General features: G+C 43.9%; 1 protein-coding gene across 7 annotated transcripts in view; it reads left to right on the forward strand.

The window, feature by feature from the left end:
* Positions 1–19,573, forward strand: part of GRIK5 (glutamate ionotropic receptor kainate type subunit 5) — a 344,326-nt gene that overhangs the window by 234,740 nt on the left and 90,013 nt on the right. For 5 of the 7 annotated variants that reach the window (XM_088453192.1, XM_088453185.1, XM_088453188.1 and 2 more), the window contains 5 exons: positions 8,911–9,089; positions 9,183–9,236; positions 10,112–10,273; positions 14,625–14,777; positions 15,549–15,653. In XM_088453192.1, coding sequence (XP_088309318.1) covers positions 8,911–9,089; positions 9,183–9,236; positions 10,112–10,273; positions 14,625–14,777; positions 15,549–15,653 — 653 coding nt within the window. Of the gene's footprint in view, positions 1–1,599; positions 1,615–8,910; positions 9,090–9,182; positions 9,237–10,111; positions 10,274–14,624; positions 14,778–15,548; positions 15,654–19,573 lie in introns of those variants that run through there. The other 2 variants (XM_088453189.1, XM_088453187.1) reach the window with 2 other exon arrangements.

Genomic DNA, 19,573 nt, shown 5'->3' on the forward strand with positions numbered 1-19,573 from the left:
CAAGCCAGCCAGCCTGCGTTAGATGAGGTTTACTCAGCTGGCTAGTGCCTTCTCCCTTCACGACCATTATCCTAGCCTGCAACCTCGGTGCTGGGATCGCAAATGCAGCAGGGGGTGTCATACTCTTCCTGCTAAATTTGCATATTAGCAAGGATGGAATTGCAAAGCTGCCTGCGTGCACTACACACTACAGTATATGCCTGCGTGCAGCTTTGCAATTCCGTCTGAAGCTGAATCACCCCCTCTATTCCCAAAGTTGAATCAGGCCCAAAGTCCCATAGGCAATCACCGGCAGTTATGAATATTCCACCACCATAGCTTTACACTAGAGGGTATATTTACTAAAGTGCAGGTTTTTAGAAGTGGAGATATTGCCCATAGCAATCAATCAGGTTCTACTTTACATTTATCTAGCACATTCTAGAAGATAATAGCCAGAATCTGATTGGGCAACGTCTCCAAATCTAAAAATCCGAACTTTAGTAAATATACCCCCAGATATTCTGAACAAAAATTATTTTACTATGTAAAAGGACATAATAATATGACATTTTTGACCCCCCCCCATTTAAAGTTATATCTCATGTTATTTAATATGTTCCCATTTGCTAACGATAGCACTTATAATGGCTTTCTGTTAATGATTTTTTGTTTTCACTGAAGGTACAGTATAACCAAACGTGTTCTTTTACTTTTATTTTTTTACCGCAAAAAACTTTATTGAAAAATGTTCAATGCACAGTGTTGACCAAAATGCATTTTATACAGTGTATTCTACCACAGTTCCAGAGTAGATATAAATGTAAGAAAACAGTTATTAAAATTGATGCTTGCCTGCTAGTAGTATGCATGAGTTATTATAAAATTATACAATACATTTGTCAGTAAAAATCTGTGTAGGCTGTCTTAATGAATTATTGACTTTAGAACACAGATCTCTAGATTATTTAAATTAATAACCTTATGAGTATCAAATTCATGTGCATAAATGGCTTCAACCATTACAACTAGATCAATTACACTGGTGTCATTATTAGGTAGGTGAGGTCCCTGATTACTGTTAGGTCAGGGGATGCCGGATTAAGGCATAGGCAAACGCAGGGGGGGTTTCCGTCTGCCTGGAAACCCCCTCCCCAGCACACATCATGACCACAATAGAAATAGTAATATAATACAATGTTACTAGTGCTGCATGTTCTTCTCAGTATCACAAATGAAATGATTAGCACCACCTGTGGGTCTTTTAAAATGTGTCAGCCAGTAATAAATATACCTGTGCACCAACTAAGAGATGTGGAAAACATGCACTGTTAGGGGTGTACTGCTATAGACCATCAATAGGATTAATTATTATTACTGTATAATAATACACTATCCAGTGCATAAGGAGACCAATATGTACATATATGTCCAGACCCCCCAACATGACCCGTTCCATTAGGTACAAAATGCTCTGCTCCTGGACTTCATTCTTAATTGATGAATGCAGCCACCTGTGTTGAAACACCATTCTCATCAATTACCTAGCTCAACACAGGTGACTGCAATCATTAATTAGGTGGTAAGTCCAGGAGCAGAGCATTTTGTACCTGATGGGAGGGGTCATGTTGGAGGGTAGGTATGTCCAGGGCAGTGCTAGGTTCTTCTGCTGCTCCCACAGACTACTGGACTTGCTCCAATGTTCTGGAATGATGTCCACATCTGAAAAAAATACATTCTGCTCAGCCAGGATGGACCTACTGCCATTTCTAATGGCAGACTGTGATCACTGGTCCTGTATAAGCTGGAATTATGCAACACAATATACTTTGCATGACGCATATTAACGCTGGATAAGTGCTAATTATACCCCCTTCATGGACTGGCCACACTCACTCTAAAATCAAGCATTTGGAAACCCCCCTCTAGAAATCCTGCATTTGCCACTGTAAGGTATTGTGCTGTGAGACCTGTGCCTAGAGATATTTGGCCATTAGTGTCTTTTATAGAGGCTAAAAAAAAAATTGAATGACATTTTTTTTGTTCTTGAAAATGTAATGCCAACTGGGCTGAGCGCATGAAACCGCACTGTCTTGTGGGAGTGTCGTGGGCGTGTATCTAAAGTGCCGCGCAATTCTGAGCCGCGTGTACAGGGTAGTGACGCCTGTTTCTGATGGATTTCTTGCACCGAGCATGGGGCTGCTGCAATTGCCTATAATAGTGATGACATTTGCGGCAGTTGGCGTGAAATCGGTGGACGGCACGGCTTTCCGCTTGTAGGCGCAGAAACCCTGGCAGTATCCCTACATTTTCTCGCATTATAGTAATGCAGTAAGTCAGACTACGGCGGCTGCCCGCAACTGCAGACACCTTGCAAGAGAGGAACTAGCATAAAATCTATAATGACATATTTTTATATAGATTTTTGTCATTATAGATTATACTTTGGTGCTGCTCAGAAAATCGGAAAATCAAAGCTCTTTGGATCTTGGTAAATTACTGCAGCTGTCATTTGATTAACCTGTTGTTAAATTGCCCAAATATTTCTATTTGCCTTAATAGCCATTTCCGAATGATTTAAGGCAATTACATAACATGTTGGCCCCCTTCTAGACAGAAATGCGCCTTTGTTGTGCTTGGAACAAAATATTTGTATGTTTCTTTATGTTTCATAGTAAATTGCATGTTTATTATAGGGTGAAAAGCACTATGGGGGCGAAAAAGGGTGATTCACCCTAAACATTAAGGGGTCACCCCAACCAGCGTTGGTTTTGCAGGATATAGCCTATCTAACAAGTATTGTGACAGTGGCAATAATTGGCAAGGAATAAAACAAAAATTACTTTTATATAGCATTTTTTTAATGGTCAATATAATGGTCGATATACTTTTAAATATTTGAAACTTTGGCCGGTATCCAATTAACGGCGAATCATTTTCGGACTAAAAAAAAAAATGAGGTTTTTTTTACCGATAATCGGGTCTTTTTCGCCGATAGTTTTTTCGGGCTATCCAATTAAACTACGTTTATTACGTCAGAAAACTTTCTGTTTTTCTTACAAAAACACCTAGGATCCACGAAAAGTAATTTACCGCGGCTAATTGGGTACCGGCCATAGTTTAATTTATTTATTTAACTCAAGGTCCAATTTGTGAGTAACCCTTGAGGATGGCCCATTGTGGCGGCAAGTTATCCCTTACCGCTTTCGGCCAGTATCGCTGAGGCTTGTAGCTGCACTAGAAAAAAAAAAAAGCCTTTTCACCCCATGTTAGTTAATAGACCGCCATGATTAAAAAAATAAGAAAATGGCCATTAAATTCAGCTGTCTTTTTGTTTGCCCACCGAAAGAGGACTGAAATGAAATATGCAAAATTAATAATATTTCAACCTTAATACTTACGAAATATCGACTTGTAGTAGATGCCAGTGGATACCAAATGCCTTTTTTTATTTATTAGATTTTATATTTTAGGTAAATACAAGTCTAAAATGTTTTATATTTACCTAAAAATGTCCGACATACTAATTGTCCCATCTCTTTGCTGATAGCTGCCACCTTACACCGTTGCTTAGGTTAGGACACATCTATCTGCCGCCATGCTGGAACAGTGCAGACGCATGGATTAGAGTACTTGCCTTACATGGGTGACTTAGACGGCCAATGGACACCCAGATGATCCAATACTGCGTCCAGGGACGCACCTCTGATCAGTAATGCATGCAGTAGGAGTGACGCCTCCTGCTGCATTACCATATTACAGCTGTCGCAGCTGCTATCATGTTAGCAGCCCGTTAGCATAACCATCCTCTGCTAAATCAGCCCCTATTGCTGGGTACACACTAGACCAGTGGTGTCAAACTCGGGCCCTTCAGCTTTTGTGGGACTAAATATCCCAGCATGCCCTGCCACACTTTTAGCATGCCCTAATAGCAAAACCGTGGCACTTCATGCTGGGATGTGTAGTTCCACTCCAGCTGAAGGGCCCGAGTTTGACACCACTGCACTAGACGATATGCCATCCAATCCCGCGGATCGGAGCAACATATCGGGTACATCGTCTAGTGTGTACCCATAATATGCGCGCTCCCGCGGATCATTAGTGACATCGCCCGGCGGCCCTACTGGTCGTTTCTGACATTATAGTGCACGATTAATGAGCAATTGCATGCTTACGATGTCGTAATTGTGCAATTGCACATTAATATCGCCTAGTGGATGTGCGCCTGTAGGATGTAGCCTCTGCGGTTTCTGTGATGGAGGAGAGGCAGGCAGCACTCCACTGCACTTCCTTTTAGCATAGCAGCATTCTAAACTCAGGATAAGACTAACGTGTGCATTTTACCTTCATGTTTTATACATAGACAATTACATTTTTGGTTTTACTGTACTCATCCTTTAACCTACTTACTGGAACCCACTAGAAACTGTTTTTTTTTTTTGCATTACATAAAATCTTCCTGTTCCCCAGCAGTATGTAAGCTGCGGCGATGCGCTTGGCTGTGAGACCCGCGCGCTTTGTGTCAAATAGAATCTACTTCAAATGCTAAGGATGAAATTGTAATAGAATTGTGATGGCCTGTTATGTACACGATTCCCTCTGTTACTCACAGCCTCCTTTCCTAAACCGGATATTTATGCTCAGTGATTAAGAGCTCACACACACAGGCATAATTTGAAAGCATTTAGTGGAAGACACACTGCGCATGTGCCGCAGCGTTGTACGCAGGGGCGGGACTGCTGGAGATAGTGAAGGCGGTCACCACGGGCACCAGCATTGAAGGTGACACCTCTCGTCCAGTGTCCCAAGCTGCTTCCTACATTCGCTAACAATAAGTGCTCGCAGCTGCTACAGAACGGCTGCCCTCGCACTTTGCTCCTGTAGAAAGGGTGGTTCTGGCACGCTAGGCACAGTGCTGCTGCTTACCGAGCAGTCAGCTGTTGACTGACGCAGCAAAGGCAGCTGCAGGCGCAGCAGCCAACTGTACAGCAGCAGCAGAATCACTGATTCTGGTGAAATCACAGATCAGAAAGAAGTATGTATGTGGTATGTAAATATGTGCTTTATATATATATATATATATATATATATATATATATATATATATAAAATACGAGTATATATAGATGTGTGTGTGTGTGTATGTTATTTAATATATATATGTTATTTAATATATATGTGTTTGTGTGTGTTATGTATATATAAAATACTGTATATGTTATATACAGTATATTATATACAGTATGTGTGTGTGTTTCATTATTTGTTTTCTTTTTCTGGGGGGTGATTAGTTTTAATACTGTCTGTGGTGGGGCAGTGGTGTAACTAGGGTATTTGGAGCCCAGTAGTGCCCAATGTATAGTGCCCCATATGCAGTGCCCCCAGTAGTGCCCAATAAATAGTGCCACTAAAACAGTGCCCAATATATAGTGCTCCCCGGTAGTGCCCAATAAATAGTGCCCCTTATGCAGTGCTCAATATACACTGCCCCCAGTAGTGCCCCTTATACAGTGTCCTTTATGCAGTGCCCCCAGTATTGTCCTATATATAGTGCCCCAGTAGTGCCCTTTCTACAGTGACCCCAGTAGTGCCCCTTATGCAGTGCCCCCAGTAGTGCTCAATATAAAGTGTCCCTTATATAATGCACCCTATACAGTGCCCCAAGTAGTGCCCCTTATGCAGTGCCACAGTAGTGCCCAATAGTGACCCTTATGCAGTGCCCCAGTAGTGCACTTAAATAGTGCCCCTAAAGCAGTGACCAATATATAGTGCCCCCCAGTAGTGCCCAGTAAATAATGCCCCTAAAACAGTGCCCAATATATAGTGCCCCCAGCAGTGCCCAATATACAGTGCCCCAGTAGTGCCCCTTATACAGTGCCCCCAGTAGTGCCTAATACATAGTGCCCCAGTAGTGCCCAATATATAGTGCCCCTTATACAGAGCCCCTTATATAGTGCCTCTATGCAGTGCCCAATATACAGCGCCCCCAGTAGTGCCCCTTATGCAGTGCCCCCAGTAATGCCCCTTATACAGCTCCCCCAGTAGTGCCCAATATATAGTGCCCCATGCAGTGCCCCTTATAAAGCACCCCCAGTCATGCCCTATAGTGCCCCTTATACAGTGCCCCAGTAGTGCCCCTTATATAGTGCACCCTATACAGTGCCCCCAGTAATGTCCCTTATGCAGTGACTCCAGTAGTGCTCCTTATGCAGTGCCCCCAGTAGTGCCCAATATATAGTGCCCCCACTAGTGCCCAATATATAATGCCCCCAGTAGTGCTCAATATACAGTGCCCAGTAGTGCCCCTTATGAAGTGTCCCCAGTAGCGCATATTTTATTTATCTGTTTTTGAACTTGCAGCTCGGTTTAAAGTGGATCACAGGACTTAAAGCGGCACGTGAAGAAAGCACACTAGGGTAAAGCGTACAAAGCAGCGTGCAGCGTGCCCCCTATACACAGTCACTTTATATACAGCACAGACAGTAAAACAGAGTATAGCGCAGCACACAGAAGTGTGCAGTGTGCCCCCTATACACAGTCACTTTAGAGTACAGCCACTCACAGATACAGCCTGAGCCAATACAGCAGAGTATAGCGCAGCAAACCACAGCGTGCATCACAGTGAAATGGTGCCGAGTCCTGACCGCGGCACCTTATATAGAATCCAAGTCCCGCGAGAATCTGATGCCGGATGACATTCAGCCTCGAAGTGGAAGCCGAGTCTGGTGGGAACAGCCGAGCCGCAGCTTGGGTGGCCTTGGAACCGCAGTGTTCGGAGCGGTTCGGATTCTCTAGTTATAACATTGCTGCAAGGCCTTACCCACAATTGTATGTATGTCACAAGCAAGTAAAGTTTATTGTGGTCCCTTCAATGAGTGCGATCTCCTCCCAATGAGGCTGAAGGACTAGAGGGCTAATTCAGCACTGGGCATAAGTGTGCACTGCTGAACGCAGATTCCTGATTATCGGGAATCTGCGCATGTGCAGAACGGGTCCTACGTGATCGCACGCAGTCCCGTCATCCCTGTTTTCCTGGAGTAGCAAGGCCGGGATCTGCGTCCATGGATGCAGTTTCCGTGCCTCGCAAGCCGGCCAGCCTATGTAAACTGAGGCTTACTCAGCTGGCTGGCGCCATCCACCATCGCGACCATTATCCCAACCTGCGACATTGGAGGCAGTGCTGGGATCACAGATGCAGCAGGGGGGTGTAAGACACCTCCTGCTGCATTTGCATATTAGCAAGGACGTATTTGCAAAGCTACTTGTGTGCGGATTTGCAATTCCATCCTGTGCTGAATCAGACCCTAGAAACTGTCATGCACCATTGTTATAGATGGAGAGGTCAGTCAATGAGAAGCGGTTAGGTTATCCGGAACTCACCATCATATTAGATTTGGCCGATTTGCCCATCTCTTACCTTTCAGCCATACACCTGAATATCCTACCATCACTTTTGTGAGTTAGATTTACAAAAATGTTGTGAGTGGTTACTAATTAATTAATGCTGTAGTTATCATAATCTCATCATCATTCAATGTTTTATTGTTATAATAATATATTGACTATTGTAGTTTTTTTGGTAAGTGGCGAAATCCCCGGGAACTCCCTAATTTTCACAAAGCTGGAACTCTCCATGACTACCTTTCACCCTCAGCCAATCACAAGTGTTTTCCCGCGGATGGGCTATTTCTTGTGAGGGTCTGTTATTTTTTGCTATGCCCCCTCCCCATCCCCACTTAGACTACAATGAATTAAGTGCCTGATTCAGCAAGAATCGCGATTGCAAAGCTGCACGCAGGCTATAGATATATGATGTATGCACGCAGGCTATAGATATATGATGTATGCACGCAGGCTATAGATATATGATGTATGCACGCAGGCTATAGATATGATGTATGCACGCAGGCTATAGATATGATGTATGCACGCAGGCTATAGATATATGATGTATGCACGCAGGCCATAGATATATGATGTATGCACGCAGGCTATAGATATGATATATGCACGCAGGCTATAGATATATGATGTATGCACGCAGGCTATAGATATGATATATGCACGCAGGCTATAGATATATGATGTATGCACGCAGGCTATAGATATATGATGTATGCACGCAGGCTATAGATATATGATGTATGCACGCAGGCTATAGATATGATGTATGCACGCAGGCTATAGATATGATGTATGCACGCAGGCTATAGATATGATGTATGCACGCAGGCTATAGATATGATGTATGCACGCAGGCTATAGATATGATGTATGCACGCAGGCTATAGATATGATGTATGCACGCAGGCTATAGATATGATGTATGCACGCAGGCTATAGATATGATGTATGCACGCAGGCAATAGATATATGATGTATGCACGCAGGCTGTAGATATGATGTATGCACGCAGGCAGCTTTGCATTTGCGATCCTTGCAATTATGGTAATGCAGCAGGAGGCATCACTCCAACGCAGCATCGCATACTCTGCGGACCATTGGCCGGCTACAGGATCCCATGGGTCACGTGACCCATGGGGTCCTGCAGCCGGCTGCCGCAGATTAGAGTTAGAGGCCAGGAAATCTGTCAGTCGACTGAGATCCTGGCCTCTTCCCTCCCCCCCAATGGTGGCGACACGCCTCCGCTCAGGAAGCTGAGGCCATTGCTGCCTCTTCCCCGCCCACAAACTCCAGCAGACTGTCAATCACTGACAGTCAGCGTGCGGGATCGCAGATCCATTCTGCACAAGCGCAGAACGGGTCATGAGCCTGCGCAGATTCCCGTTCACTGCTGAATTAGGCCCTAAGAAAGAAGAAAATCTTTTTATATATACGGTGTAATGTCCATCGACTTCTCAGAAGCTTCACCTCCGTCAGGAAGTTACTCCCAGCTTTAGACTGCAGCCTCTCCTCTCTTGCATTCACCAGGTTTATTGCGGCTAGAGGAGTTGGTCCGTCAGTTCCTAATATCAAAAGATACACTCTCTGTGCGGATGCTGGACGATACCAATGATCCCACCCCTTTATTAAAGGAAATTCGTGATGACAAGGTGTCCACTATCATTATAGATGCCAATGCAACTATTTCCCACCTCATTCTTAAGAAGGTCAGTATTACCTTATCCACATCTTCCCTTTCCAGTTGTCTGTGTTATATACAATTCCCCACCTTACTCTCCTTTCCCTTCCTCTCTCCGCAGGCCTCAGAGCTCGGGATGACGTCTGCTCATTACAAATATATTCTGACAACAATGGTGAGAACAGATGTCCAGAGAGAAACAATGGGAGAAAAACGGGGAGGGGGAGGGCGACCATCTAGGCTGGAGGATAAACTGGGGCACTCATAATAGTACAAACAGTAATACAATATTTGGAAAATACATTTTAAAATAAAGATAGCAATAAAAGAAACAGTGGATTGAGAAAATCGACCCAGTCATTGCCCACAGTGAGATTGTTTTTTGAAACTGTTAAAGATAACATAAAACTAGAGATGTGCGCTGACCCCCTGTTTTGGATTTGGACCAGGATTTTTCTTTGTGTTTTGGTTTTGCAAAACCACCCTCCAGTGTTTTGGTTTTTGGATTCGGATAAAAATTGATTAAGTCGATAAAAACAGCTAAAATGTTTGTTTTTTAAATACGAGTTCCCAACTGGCATCACATCTGAACCGGTACTCGTTCGAACCGGGTCACAAAAGTGAATCCTAACCTTGATCCGATTCTACTCGGAGCCCCTAAAGTTGGGTATTTTTAGATTTCAGAAACCTGGACCCGCACATCTCTACATAAAACACTTCTGGGGAAATGTAAAGAACCTTGATCCATCAAAATGGCTGGATTTTAGCGATTTTGACTAGGGATTTAAAGCGACATTTGAAATTTTTTAAGCCTGGTTCTGTCTTTTCAAAAAGTTGCAAAAATGCAGATTTTAACCAATCGTGGTCTATTACATTTCCCCTTTTGTTTGTTTTACTGCACATACAGTAGGTGCAGTTGTGTTTATACATGTCAGGTTATCAGTCCCGGTTCATGGGCAAAATGCATGGACATCACTGCGAAATGCGTGGTGGCTCACAAGGAGGAGGGAAACATCATTATAAAACAGACTTACTCTGTGTTCATTACAGGACTTTCCGTTATTATCTCTGGAAGGGGTGGTAAGTGACCATTCCAACATCCTGGGGTTTTCTATGTATAATAGTAGCCATCCCTTCTATTTGGAGTTCCTGAGGAGCCTCAACATGTCTTGGAGAGAAAACTGTGAACTCACCACATACCTGGGGCCTGCAGTAAGTCACAGAATTACAATGGAGTGTTGTGAAAGAGTCATTGTATGCAGGGAACTACAAATTATAGTACTCGTCAGTTATAAGCACTCACATCAGAACTTGTATTCACACACACGTACTGTGTATGTATGTGTGTGTATATATATATATATATTATAATAAAAGGGTGCCAATAGTGTAGTATTTTTAGTAACAAATTAGATAAAAATATTGAGATACAAATTACTTCATAAATTAATATGTACATCAAATGTATCTTATTTAAGTGTTTTTCTCTTTTTAACGAATAATGTGATTTGTTTGTACTTCTTATCTCCTCCTTGTGATTCATCCACTTTCTAGAGGTCATCATCAGGGGCAAATTCTAGAGGGGGGTTTCCGAAAGAAAAGAAAGCTTGCTACAATAAACCTGCATCAGGCAATTTTACTAGACAATTTGTGGCAGTTGTATGTGTCATATGTGTGCATTAGCAATGATTACAATCAATACAAAAAAAATCCAATAATGACAAAACGGATTGTAACAATTACAATGAATTGGGATTTAAAAAAGTTATGTTTTGTAATGCATTGTACACTGTGCTATTACTACTGTATTTGGTAGGGACAGGCCCCAGACAGGAACAGATCCAAGAGAATCTGTCTTTCAGTAGATGATAATCTGCACACTGTTCCTCTACTCTCCACCATGTGTTGGAGCTGAGTGACTACTGTGTTGCGGACACTCTCCAGCTGTCACCTGACTGCCTCAGAGCCGGTTAGGGTCAGAACTGTCATTGAGCCCTCTCTGCTCAGAAGCCGCATTAATTCCTGTTGCATTGTGGGAGACGGAGTTTGTGTACCTCTGTCTTATAATCAGCTGGTGTTTCTGCCATAGGAGAAGAGCAGGCAGGAGCTAAGGGGGTCTATTTACTAAGCCTTGGATGGAGATAAAGTGGACAGAGATAAAGTACCAGCCAACCAGCTCTTAACTGTCATTTTTCAAACACAGCCTATGAAATGGCAGTTAGGAGCTGATTGGCCGGTACTTTATTTCCATTCACTTTATCTCCATTAGAGGCTTAGTAAATAGACCCCTTAGTGAGATAAGGGCACAGACACAGGCAGTTTAGCAATCTATTATCACTCATGTAACACATCAATTGAGCATGCGGGGGTGATGAAGCCCATCTCCGCACACTACAGCCAAACTGCTCCATACCCTATTCCACCGCCGTTTTAGAGATGAGTGTCAGCTTTTGCGCACCGTGATGAGGAAATGTCAAGTAACACAGGGCCCGATTCAGATGTGGGCGCAATGCTGATATTTACGCAGTTGAGCAATTAGCGACCGACTGCACACGCATGACGCGCCAAGATACCTTAGTGATGCCGCTCGCAGTGTGGATTTCTTTGCCAAGTGATTGACATTCAGGTACCATTTTAGTCTGGTTACGGTGAGTGGTGGCAAAACCTCAAGCGTGTTGCGCCTGTTTTGGGGGGGTGTCTCAGCATACTACTGCGATCCTGTACGCAGAAAACTTGGAGCCAGTGTCTCAGTTTCCGCAGCCGTTCAGTGCAACCGCCAGGTTACTCAGATGGTCAATCTTTTTTTGAAGGATTTGCGACCACCGCTGTATGTTTTTAAGCATGTGCTTGGATCTGCAAAGCCGCCGGTGGTACATTTCCCGGCGGCCCGTAGCATATTTTTGCACAGCAGCTGAATACGGGATCCCAGGTGTGATGGCATTACCAATATATTTCTGATACAGGCCCACAGTCCTTCCGGGCAACTGTGCCTTGACAAGTGCTGCATTATTAGGCCATGGTGGACAAAGCATTAGTTATCCTTACCCTGTGAGCGAGAAGAGATCTCGCCTTATCAGTTTAAATTATACATAATTAAATAAAATGATTAAAACACAAATTATGTATCATTAAATATAATTATAGAATCGCCTTTGTAAGTAACAAATTATACATTAACATTTGCAAAATTAGTTTAGAATTTTCCATTTGATTGACAGGTACATTTTCATTGGTAAAGATGGTATTTATGCTTTTTTTCTTCCCCCCATTGAATTCCCAACGGTGAGCGACATGGCTCAGAGGTGACCACCGTGACTGGTTGCTAAGAAATAATGGTGGGCAATTATAAAAATCAGGTGTGAGATATCTTTCACTGCAGTGCCATTCATTTGAGCACCATACCTATAAAGCTGGCAGTGGAGGAGTAGCTCCATGTCAGAAAAGGTGTGGGGCTTTTCTGCCGGACTGCAAAACACTATTTAGGAAGGTAGATACTAATTGAAACAGAATACTGACATTAATGAGGCGCTTGCTCAGACCTGGCATAGATCAAGTGCATGGTGCTCTATGAGGGACATTTACAAAAATGGTTTCATGTGTTTTCAGTAGGGATGTGCAAGCTTGGATTAGTTCGGATTTTCCCGCCAAAAATCTGGTCTCAGAAAGAGGCAAAACGTCATCTTTCATGGCCAAAATCATAATTCCTGGACAAAAGTCCATGAAAGATGATGTTTGTCCATGAAAGATGACGTTTTGCCTATTTGTGAGACCCGATTTTTGGCGGGAAAAATCAAAATTTGGCGGGAAAATTCAAACTAATCCAAGCCTGCACATCCCTAGTTTTCACTTTTCAGCCATTCATTTTCTTTGGCTTTTTTTTTTTTACACAGTGCATACTGTATGTGCGATTGGCAGGTGTTACTGCGTTGGGATGAGTTAGTGTAGTTAATTTATATGTCTGTGCTCCAGGAGATCTGGGGAGTGAAAAATCCATGTGGTAAGGGCAGATGCTTGGTGTGGCTCAACAGAATAAAACAATTCTGCTAATGCGTCACGGGGGGTGGTGGGGCCATGAAAAGAGCCAAACGTGTCATCACGCCCCACCTTGGTAATTGCTGTGGATCATAATGCAACGAGTTGAAAAAATAGCATACAGATGTGTCCTCACACACTGTTGCTCTAAATGCTGCAATTACTGTAGCCCAAGTCACTGCGCCGGTTCCTGGGGCAACTTGGCTGCATGGACCGTCTTTCTCGCTCAAAGAGTGCTTCTTATCCGCATAAATAACAGGACGGGGGGGAACACATTGCTGGCTTGCAGTGGTCAATTTGATTTGCGACATTTGTACATCTGTGATCTGCATGCGACTGAGCCTGAATCTGCATATATAGTACTACGATGAAGTGGCCACAGTTTTTTCTCACGCCAAGTTCCGTCGTGCTTCATCTACGAATTTGCATGTTTTTAAAACTAATTCCTGTGCAGTTAAAGTCACAGCCCAGGGTCTCTAGTAGTGTTTCATTGGCCTACGGTGTGAGTAAGACGCAAAATGTCAAGAAAAAGGCGGTACGCTACATTTCTCTGAGCGAATCAGTCGGGCCTTATGGCGTATAGGCGCTAGGTGTTTGAGGACACATCTGTAAGTGTTATACTAAGGGGCATATTCAATTGGGCACAAGGTTTAGCGAGGAAAAAACCTTGCGCCCCTCGCGCCCAATTTTGGATTACCGTGGGTATGCGCTCTCCCGATACCCATGTTATCCAATTTAAAAAAAAAGTGGTCCAGGGGTTTTCAGATCTGAAAACCCCACACTGCGTAAAAACAATATAAAAAATTCTACACTTACTTGCCTGGGGGTCTCCGGTGGTCTCCATGGCTCCCGGTGGCCTCCCCTTCAACTTCTCACTGGAGAGTGGGCTGATGGGAGTCCCGGGGGGGCTGCAAGGAGGCACAAGGGCTGCTGGGAGTTGTAGTTCTCCCAGCGCCCATTACGGGGGGTACACTGAGACTGGGGGGGTGCACACACATCGGGGGTCACACATACAACACTCATACACACACATTCACTCATACTCACTTACAAACACTGACACACACTGCATACTCACCACTGCTGCAGACCCGACGCTGGATGCAGAAGACAGCGCTGCGGAAGGTGAGTAATAAAGGACTAATTAAGCTAATTGGAAGGTTCCAATTGCTTAATTAGTCCTCGGGGGGTACCGCCGGGGTCCCAGATCCCAGCGCAAGTCCCAATGATTTTTCAAAAAATTAATGATTTTAGGAAAAATCAGACTTGCTCTGGAGGTGCGAGAAAGGAAAAACTCCCAGCGCTAAAAATAGAAAGATAACACGCACCTAATTGAATAGCGACCTGCGAGGTTTTTCCTGCAGGTGCAGGATTTTTGCTATTTTCGCCCCCAATTGAATATGCCCCTAAGAGTAGATACTGTTTTGGAAATATGGTGAGGTGATGATTATTTTCGCTGTGATATAGACAATAGCCAATGGGAATTTCTCACCATATTTTCCCTCTTTGTGTTCTCTCCTCCCTCACCCAGCTCTCAGCTGCACTCATGTTTGATGCCGTACATGTCGTAGTCAGTGCTGTGCGGGAGTTAAATCGGAGCCAGGAAATTGGTGTGAAACAGCTGTCCTGCAGCACATCGCAGATCTGGCAACATGGGACAAGCCTCATGAACTATCTACGCATGGTATGCAGGCATTTACTTGGCCAAATTCCCTATGGTTGGGTTTGTAGTAAAAACCTATAAAAGTAATATTTTTTAAAGTGGACTTGCACAATTTCTGTGATGAATGGGTAAGGTGGGGTGGGGGCATACTTAAAAGACGGGGGCTGTTCAGAAGTAGACAGCTCCTTTGAAGTAGATGTGTATCAATAGTACAGCTTGCAATATACAGTCCTTAATAGTACATACATTAACATTCTTTGTAAAATAATGCATTGAAATCCACTTCCTACATCTCTGCCTTGTACTTCCTGTTATAATCCTTAGGCATTATTTATATTAGCTCTTGGTGTGAGCTGCACAGTGAGCCGAAGCACATTTGGCATTAATGTCATGTGATCACAGAAAGCCAATATTATGACAGCTGGCAGTATGATGAAGAAAGATTCTCCAGAGAACAGTGCTCTTGCTAGTTCATTGGATTTGCACACATTTAATAATAATAAGCATTATGCATTTATACACTCTGCATCCCATGCAGACATATAAAGGGTAAAATAGAAAACTGATTTTAAATAAATTGTTTCCCCACTAAAAAACTAATAACCCCAAAACAAAAAGAGAGAATAACATATTTTGTATAGGAACAGTATGAACTAATGATGTGTGAATGACTTTGCCCACTCTGTGAGGGACTTTTTACTGTGAGTACATGGCCTGACGGAGTGGTGAGCACATCACCTATAGTCTTATTATATTTATTTCCATTCCGTCAATTCATTTTAATCCTCCCAGGTAGAGTATGACGGACTGACTGGACGAGTAGAATTTAACAGCAAAGGTCAGAGGACAAACTACACCCTGCGCATACTGGAGAAGGCAGGAGACGGTCACCGAGAGGCAAGTACCGGAGGCGGGTACAGCACTGGGGAGAGATTGGGAAAGCAGTTTATAGTCAAAGACATTTTGAGGATAGTTGTGTGTTTCCTGTAGTATAATCAGCGCCGCAAACAGGAAGGAGTGTAAATTGAGTTTCTGTAACAAGTTCTTTGCAGGAGCAGAACTAAACAACAAGCGTTTCGAAATAAGCAGGTGTAAGAACTATTAGGCATCTTTCTGGTTTGTAAGAATGTGGGCTCTGCAAAATATATCTTCAAGGGATAGTCTCGATAGGGCTGGTTTATCTGTGGATCTATAGAGAGCACAGCAATAGTTAATTAGTACCAGGGCTATTTCTCTGGAAAAATAGCTTCAGGAACTGTGGGTGGAGCTATCAAAAAACACACTTATAATATATATATATAATCCCAAAATCTGCCGGCACTCAAAATATAAAGTCACAACTGGCCTTGGTGTCCATATCAATGGTAGCATACATATAATCCAAAAACGAAGATAGGCACTCAGGGCACAATATATATGCAAAAAAGAAGTGTATTGAAGCACAACGTTTCGGGGCACCAGCCCCTTCGTCAGGACACACTGTAGAAACAATAAACAGACAGTGTACACTTACCCACATAAATACCCACCAGCACTCAAGTCAGCCATCCATCACCACGCGCCGCCTGCGACCCACTGTTCCAGTTAATTTTTTAATTTAGACCTCTAGGCGACACACAGTCCAACCTAAAAATCCAACGAGCCTCCAGTAGAAGGAGTGCCTTCAACCGGTCACCTCCACGCAAGGATTCTGGAATATGGTCAATCAACATGTATTTGAGAGTGGACAAAGAATGTCCACTATTCTTGAAATGTTTAGCCACAGGCTGCTCAATTTCACGGCCTGTGATGGCCAACTTAATGGCTGATCTATGTAGAGCCATCCTTTCCCGAAATTTACGTGAGGTCTGGCCTACATAGTACATGCCACAAGGGCACCATAACAAATACACCACAAATGAAGAGGTACAAGTTAACACATGGCGAATGCCAGGCCCGCCAAGAGCCGTGGCGGGCCCCGGTAATAGGGGGCGTGGCCTGATAGGGGAGGCATGGCCACGCCCCCTTGCCGAGAGGAAAAAAAAACAAAAACATTTGCAGCCCCCTCAGCCCAGCGCAAAGCCAGGGGGGGCGCGATCAGTTTGATCGCTCCCCCGCACAGGCATAGGAGACTGCTATGGCTGCCACAAGCAGTCTCCAAATGCAGTTCAGCACACGCTGTGTGCTGGGCTGCTGTGAGGGGGGGGGGCGGCGCCGGACCCGGGCCCCCGCCGGGCCCCTCAGGAAGCCCGGGTAATCTGTACCCGCTCCCCCCTCCTCTCGGCGCCCCTGGCGAATGCTAAATATTTTATCTGTATGAGGGTGTTTAAAGGAATTTGCTGGTACCAGGAATTTACAGGTGGTACAGCTGTAACAGCTATAACATCCTGGAGATTTAGTAAATACATTAGGAACTCTAGGAATACCTCTGCAAGTAATGTCTGTGATCATGAGCCAATCTCTGAGGTTACGTCCCCTGCGGAAAGCTGCCACAGGGCGCATCTTCTTAAAGACAGGTAGTTCAGGATCTGATTACACAATCGACTATAAAGCTTTAGTAGCATGCCTGATCACAATACACTGTCTGTTTATTGTTTCTACAGTGTGTCCTGACGAAGGGGCTGGTGCCCCGAAACGTTGTGCTTCAATACACTTCTTTTTTGCATATATATTGTGCCCTGAGTGCCTATCTTCGTTTTTGGATTATATATATATATAATATATATATATATAATATAATTTAGAAAAGAAGGCACTCAAAAGGAACCTATCTTAAGGAAAATACATTTTGGCCCAGGGCTTTACGTCTTAGTTAATGAGAGGTTCAGGAATTGGGTTCCTGCTTGTTCCTGCTGAAAAATAGCACTGATGAGTGGGTCCGGTTCTCCGAGAACCGGACCCACCCAAACTTCGTGTTCCGAGGGCGAGATCCGAATCCGGCTCGAATTTTCCCGCCTGACTCGGATTCAAAAATGGGGCAAAAACCGTCATCCTCCCGCTGTCGGATTCTCATATGTTTTGGATTATATAAAGGTCTCCGCGATCAACGCCATTTTCATTCCGGCTGTGGAGAGAGAAGCTAGCAGACGTAGCCAGTCGCTGTCAGTCACTCAGTGTGTGTGTCCAGTCAGGGTCTTGGGTTGAAGGCTGCCGCTGTGTTGTCCATAAAGGGGCTTAAGCTGCAGTATATAAAGGGGGATTCCTTCAGTGGGTGCTGCAGCTGCTGTGTCACTTGTCCTGTCAATTAACTGTGGCTGCTGCTATGTTGGTGTCCTGTCCATCAGGCTAGGGCTGCAGTCCATAAAGGGGTGCTGTGTTGTCAAGGAGGGGGTGCTCTGTCCCAGTGTTTTTTTTTATGTGTGTGCATTAGCAACTTAGCTGCACTAGTATTGTTCGGTGACACTGCCGCAGTTCATCATCCATGTATTTGTGACTCTGCAGGATGGTCTATCCGCACTCGGCAGGGGTGCTTTGTTGTCCATAATAAAGGGGTGCTGTCTGTGTTGTTTATCAAGGGGCTGCTGCCTCATTCAGGGTTGTTCTTCCGCAGTGTAAAAAAAAATATTGTTCAGTGACACTGCCGGTCAGACTGCAGTGTAAGTTTGTTGATATGGAGGACGATCAAATGAGAGGAGAGCAGGAACCACATACCAGTTGTGCAGCTGCTGCCAGCAGTCATGATGACGATGCAAGGAGGTCAACGTCCTCTACGAAGGCCGATGCCCAAGGGCTTAAGTCAAAATTAAACAAGCAATGTTTTGAAGTGTTAAAGAAAAAATAAATAAAAGCTAAGTTACTGTAGCTGCAGAGAAACAAAAAATTGGCAATATGCCATCTACTACACAAAGTGGCAAGGAAAGGATAAGGCCTTGGCCTTTATTTATGACTGGTGGTTCTGCATCTTATGATGATGTAAGTCCTTCTCCCTGTAGAAGTGTAAAAAAAAATAAAATTGCTAAGGCACATGAACCAACTGGATGCTCAGAAAAGTCACAGATCCCCGAGGAGAGTCCAAGTGTGTCCGTGGTTGCCATTTGTGGGCCTGACCTTTCTAATATTGTACTCGAAGAGTATCCTCCTTCCACCATTTGTGTGCCCTCTGCAAATGTGGGGATGAGCAGCACAAGTCAACATGCTGATGTAGAAATTGTGGATGCTTCTGTGGAATTGCACCTGGAGGATGAGGAGGATATTTCTGTAGTTGGCGCTAACAAGGATGATGAGGATGTTGATGCCGAGGATGTTGTTTGTCTAAATCAGGCAACAGTTGTTGCCCATGGTATGAAAAAGCCCATTGTTGTCATGCCAGGACAAAAGACCAAAAAATCCACTTCTCACATGTGGAATTATTTCCACCCAAATCCGGACAACAGTTGTCAAGCCATCTGTAATGTTTGCCAAGCAAGAGTGAGTAGAGGTAAGGACCGTAACCATCTAGGAACCTCCTCCCTGTTATGCCACTTGCAGCACATTCATCAAATTCAAAAGTGTTTTTCAAATTTAGAAACTTTTTCTAATAACGTAACAATCAGTCCAGCGTCACCTAGCTGCTCCCTTCTCTCTGTTAGATCCAAGCGCCTGCAATCTCCGCCACCAACACCTGCATCATCATCAACATCCTCAATCGTGATCGGAAGTAGTCCTGCATCCAATTTTTAAGAATGCCTGACTCCTCTCATATCCGTGATTCCTCAGAAGGATCCTTGAGTGCTACGCCTGTTGCTGCTGCTGCTGTGAGTGGATCTTCATCCCAGAAGGGGACCAGGAAAAAGACTACTTTTAGAAGTTTAACAAAACAATTGACTGTCAAACAATCCTTTGCAATGGGGAACAAATAT

This window comes from Taudactylus pleione, unplaced genomic scaffold (assembly GCF_031769625.1).
Source record: "Taudactylus pleione unplaced genomic scaffold, aTauple2 ptg000572l, whole genome shotgun sequence".
NCBI lineage: Eukaryota > Metazoa > Chordata > Amphibia > Anura > Myobatrachidae > Taudactylus > Taudactylus pleione.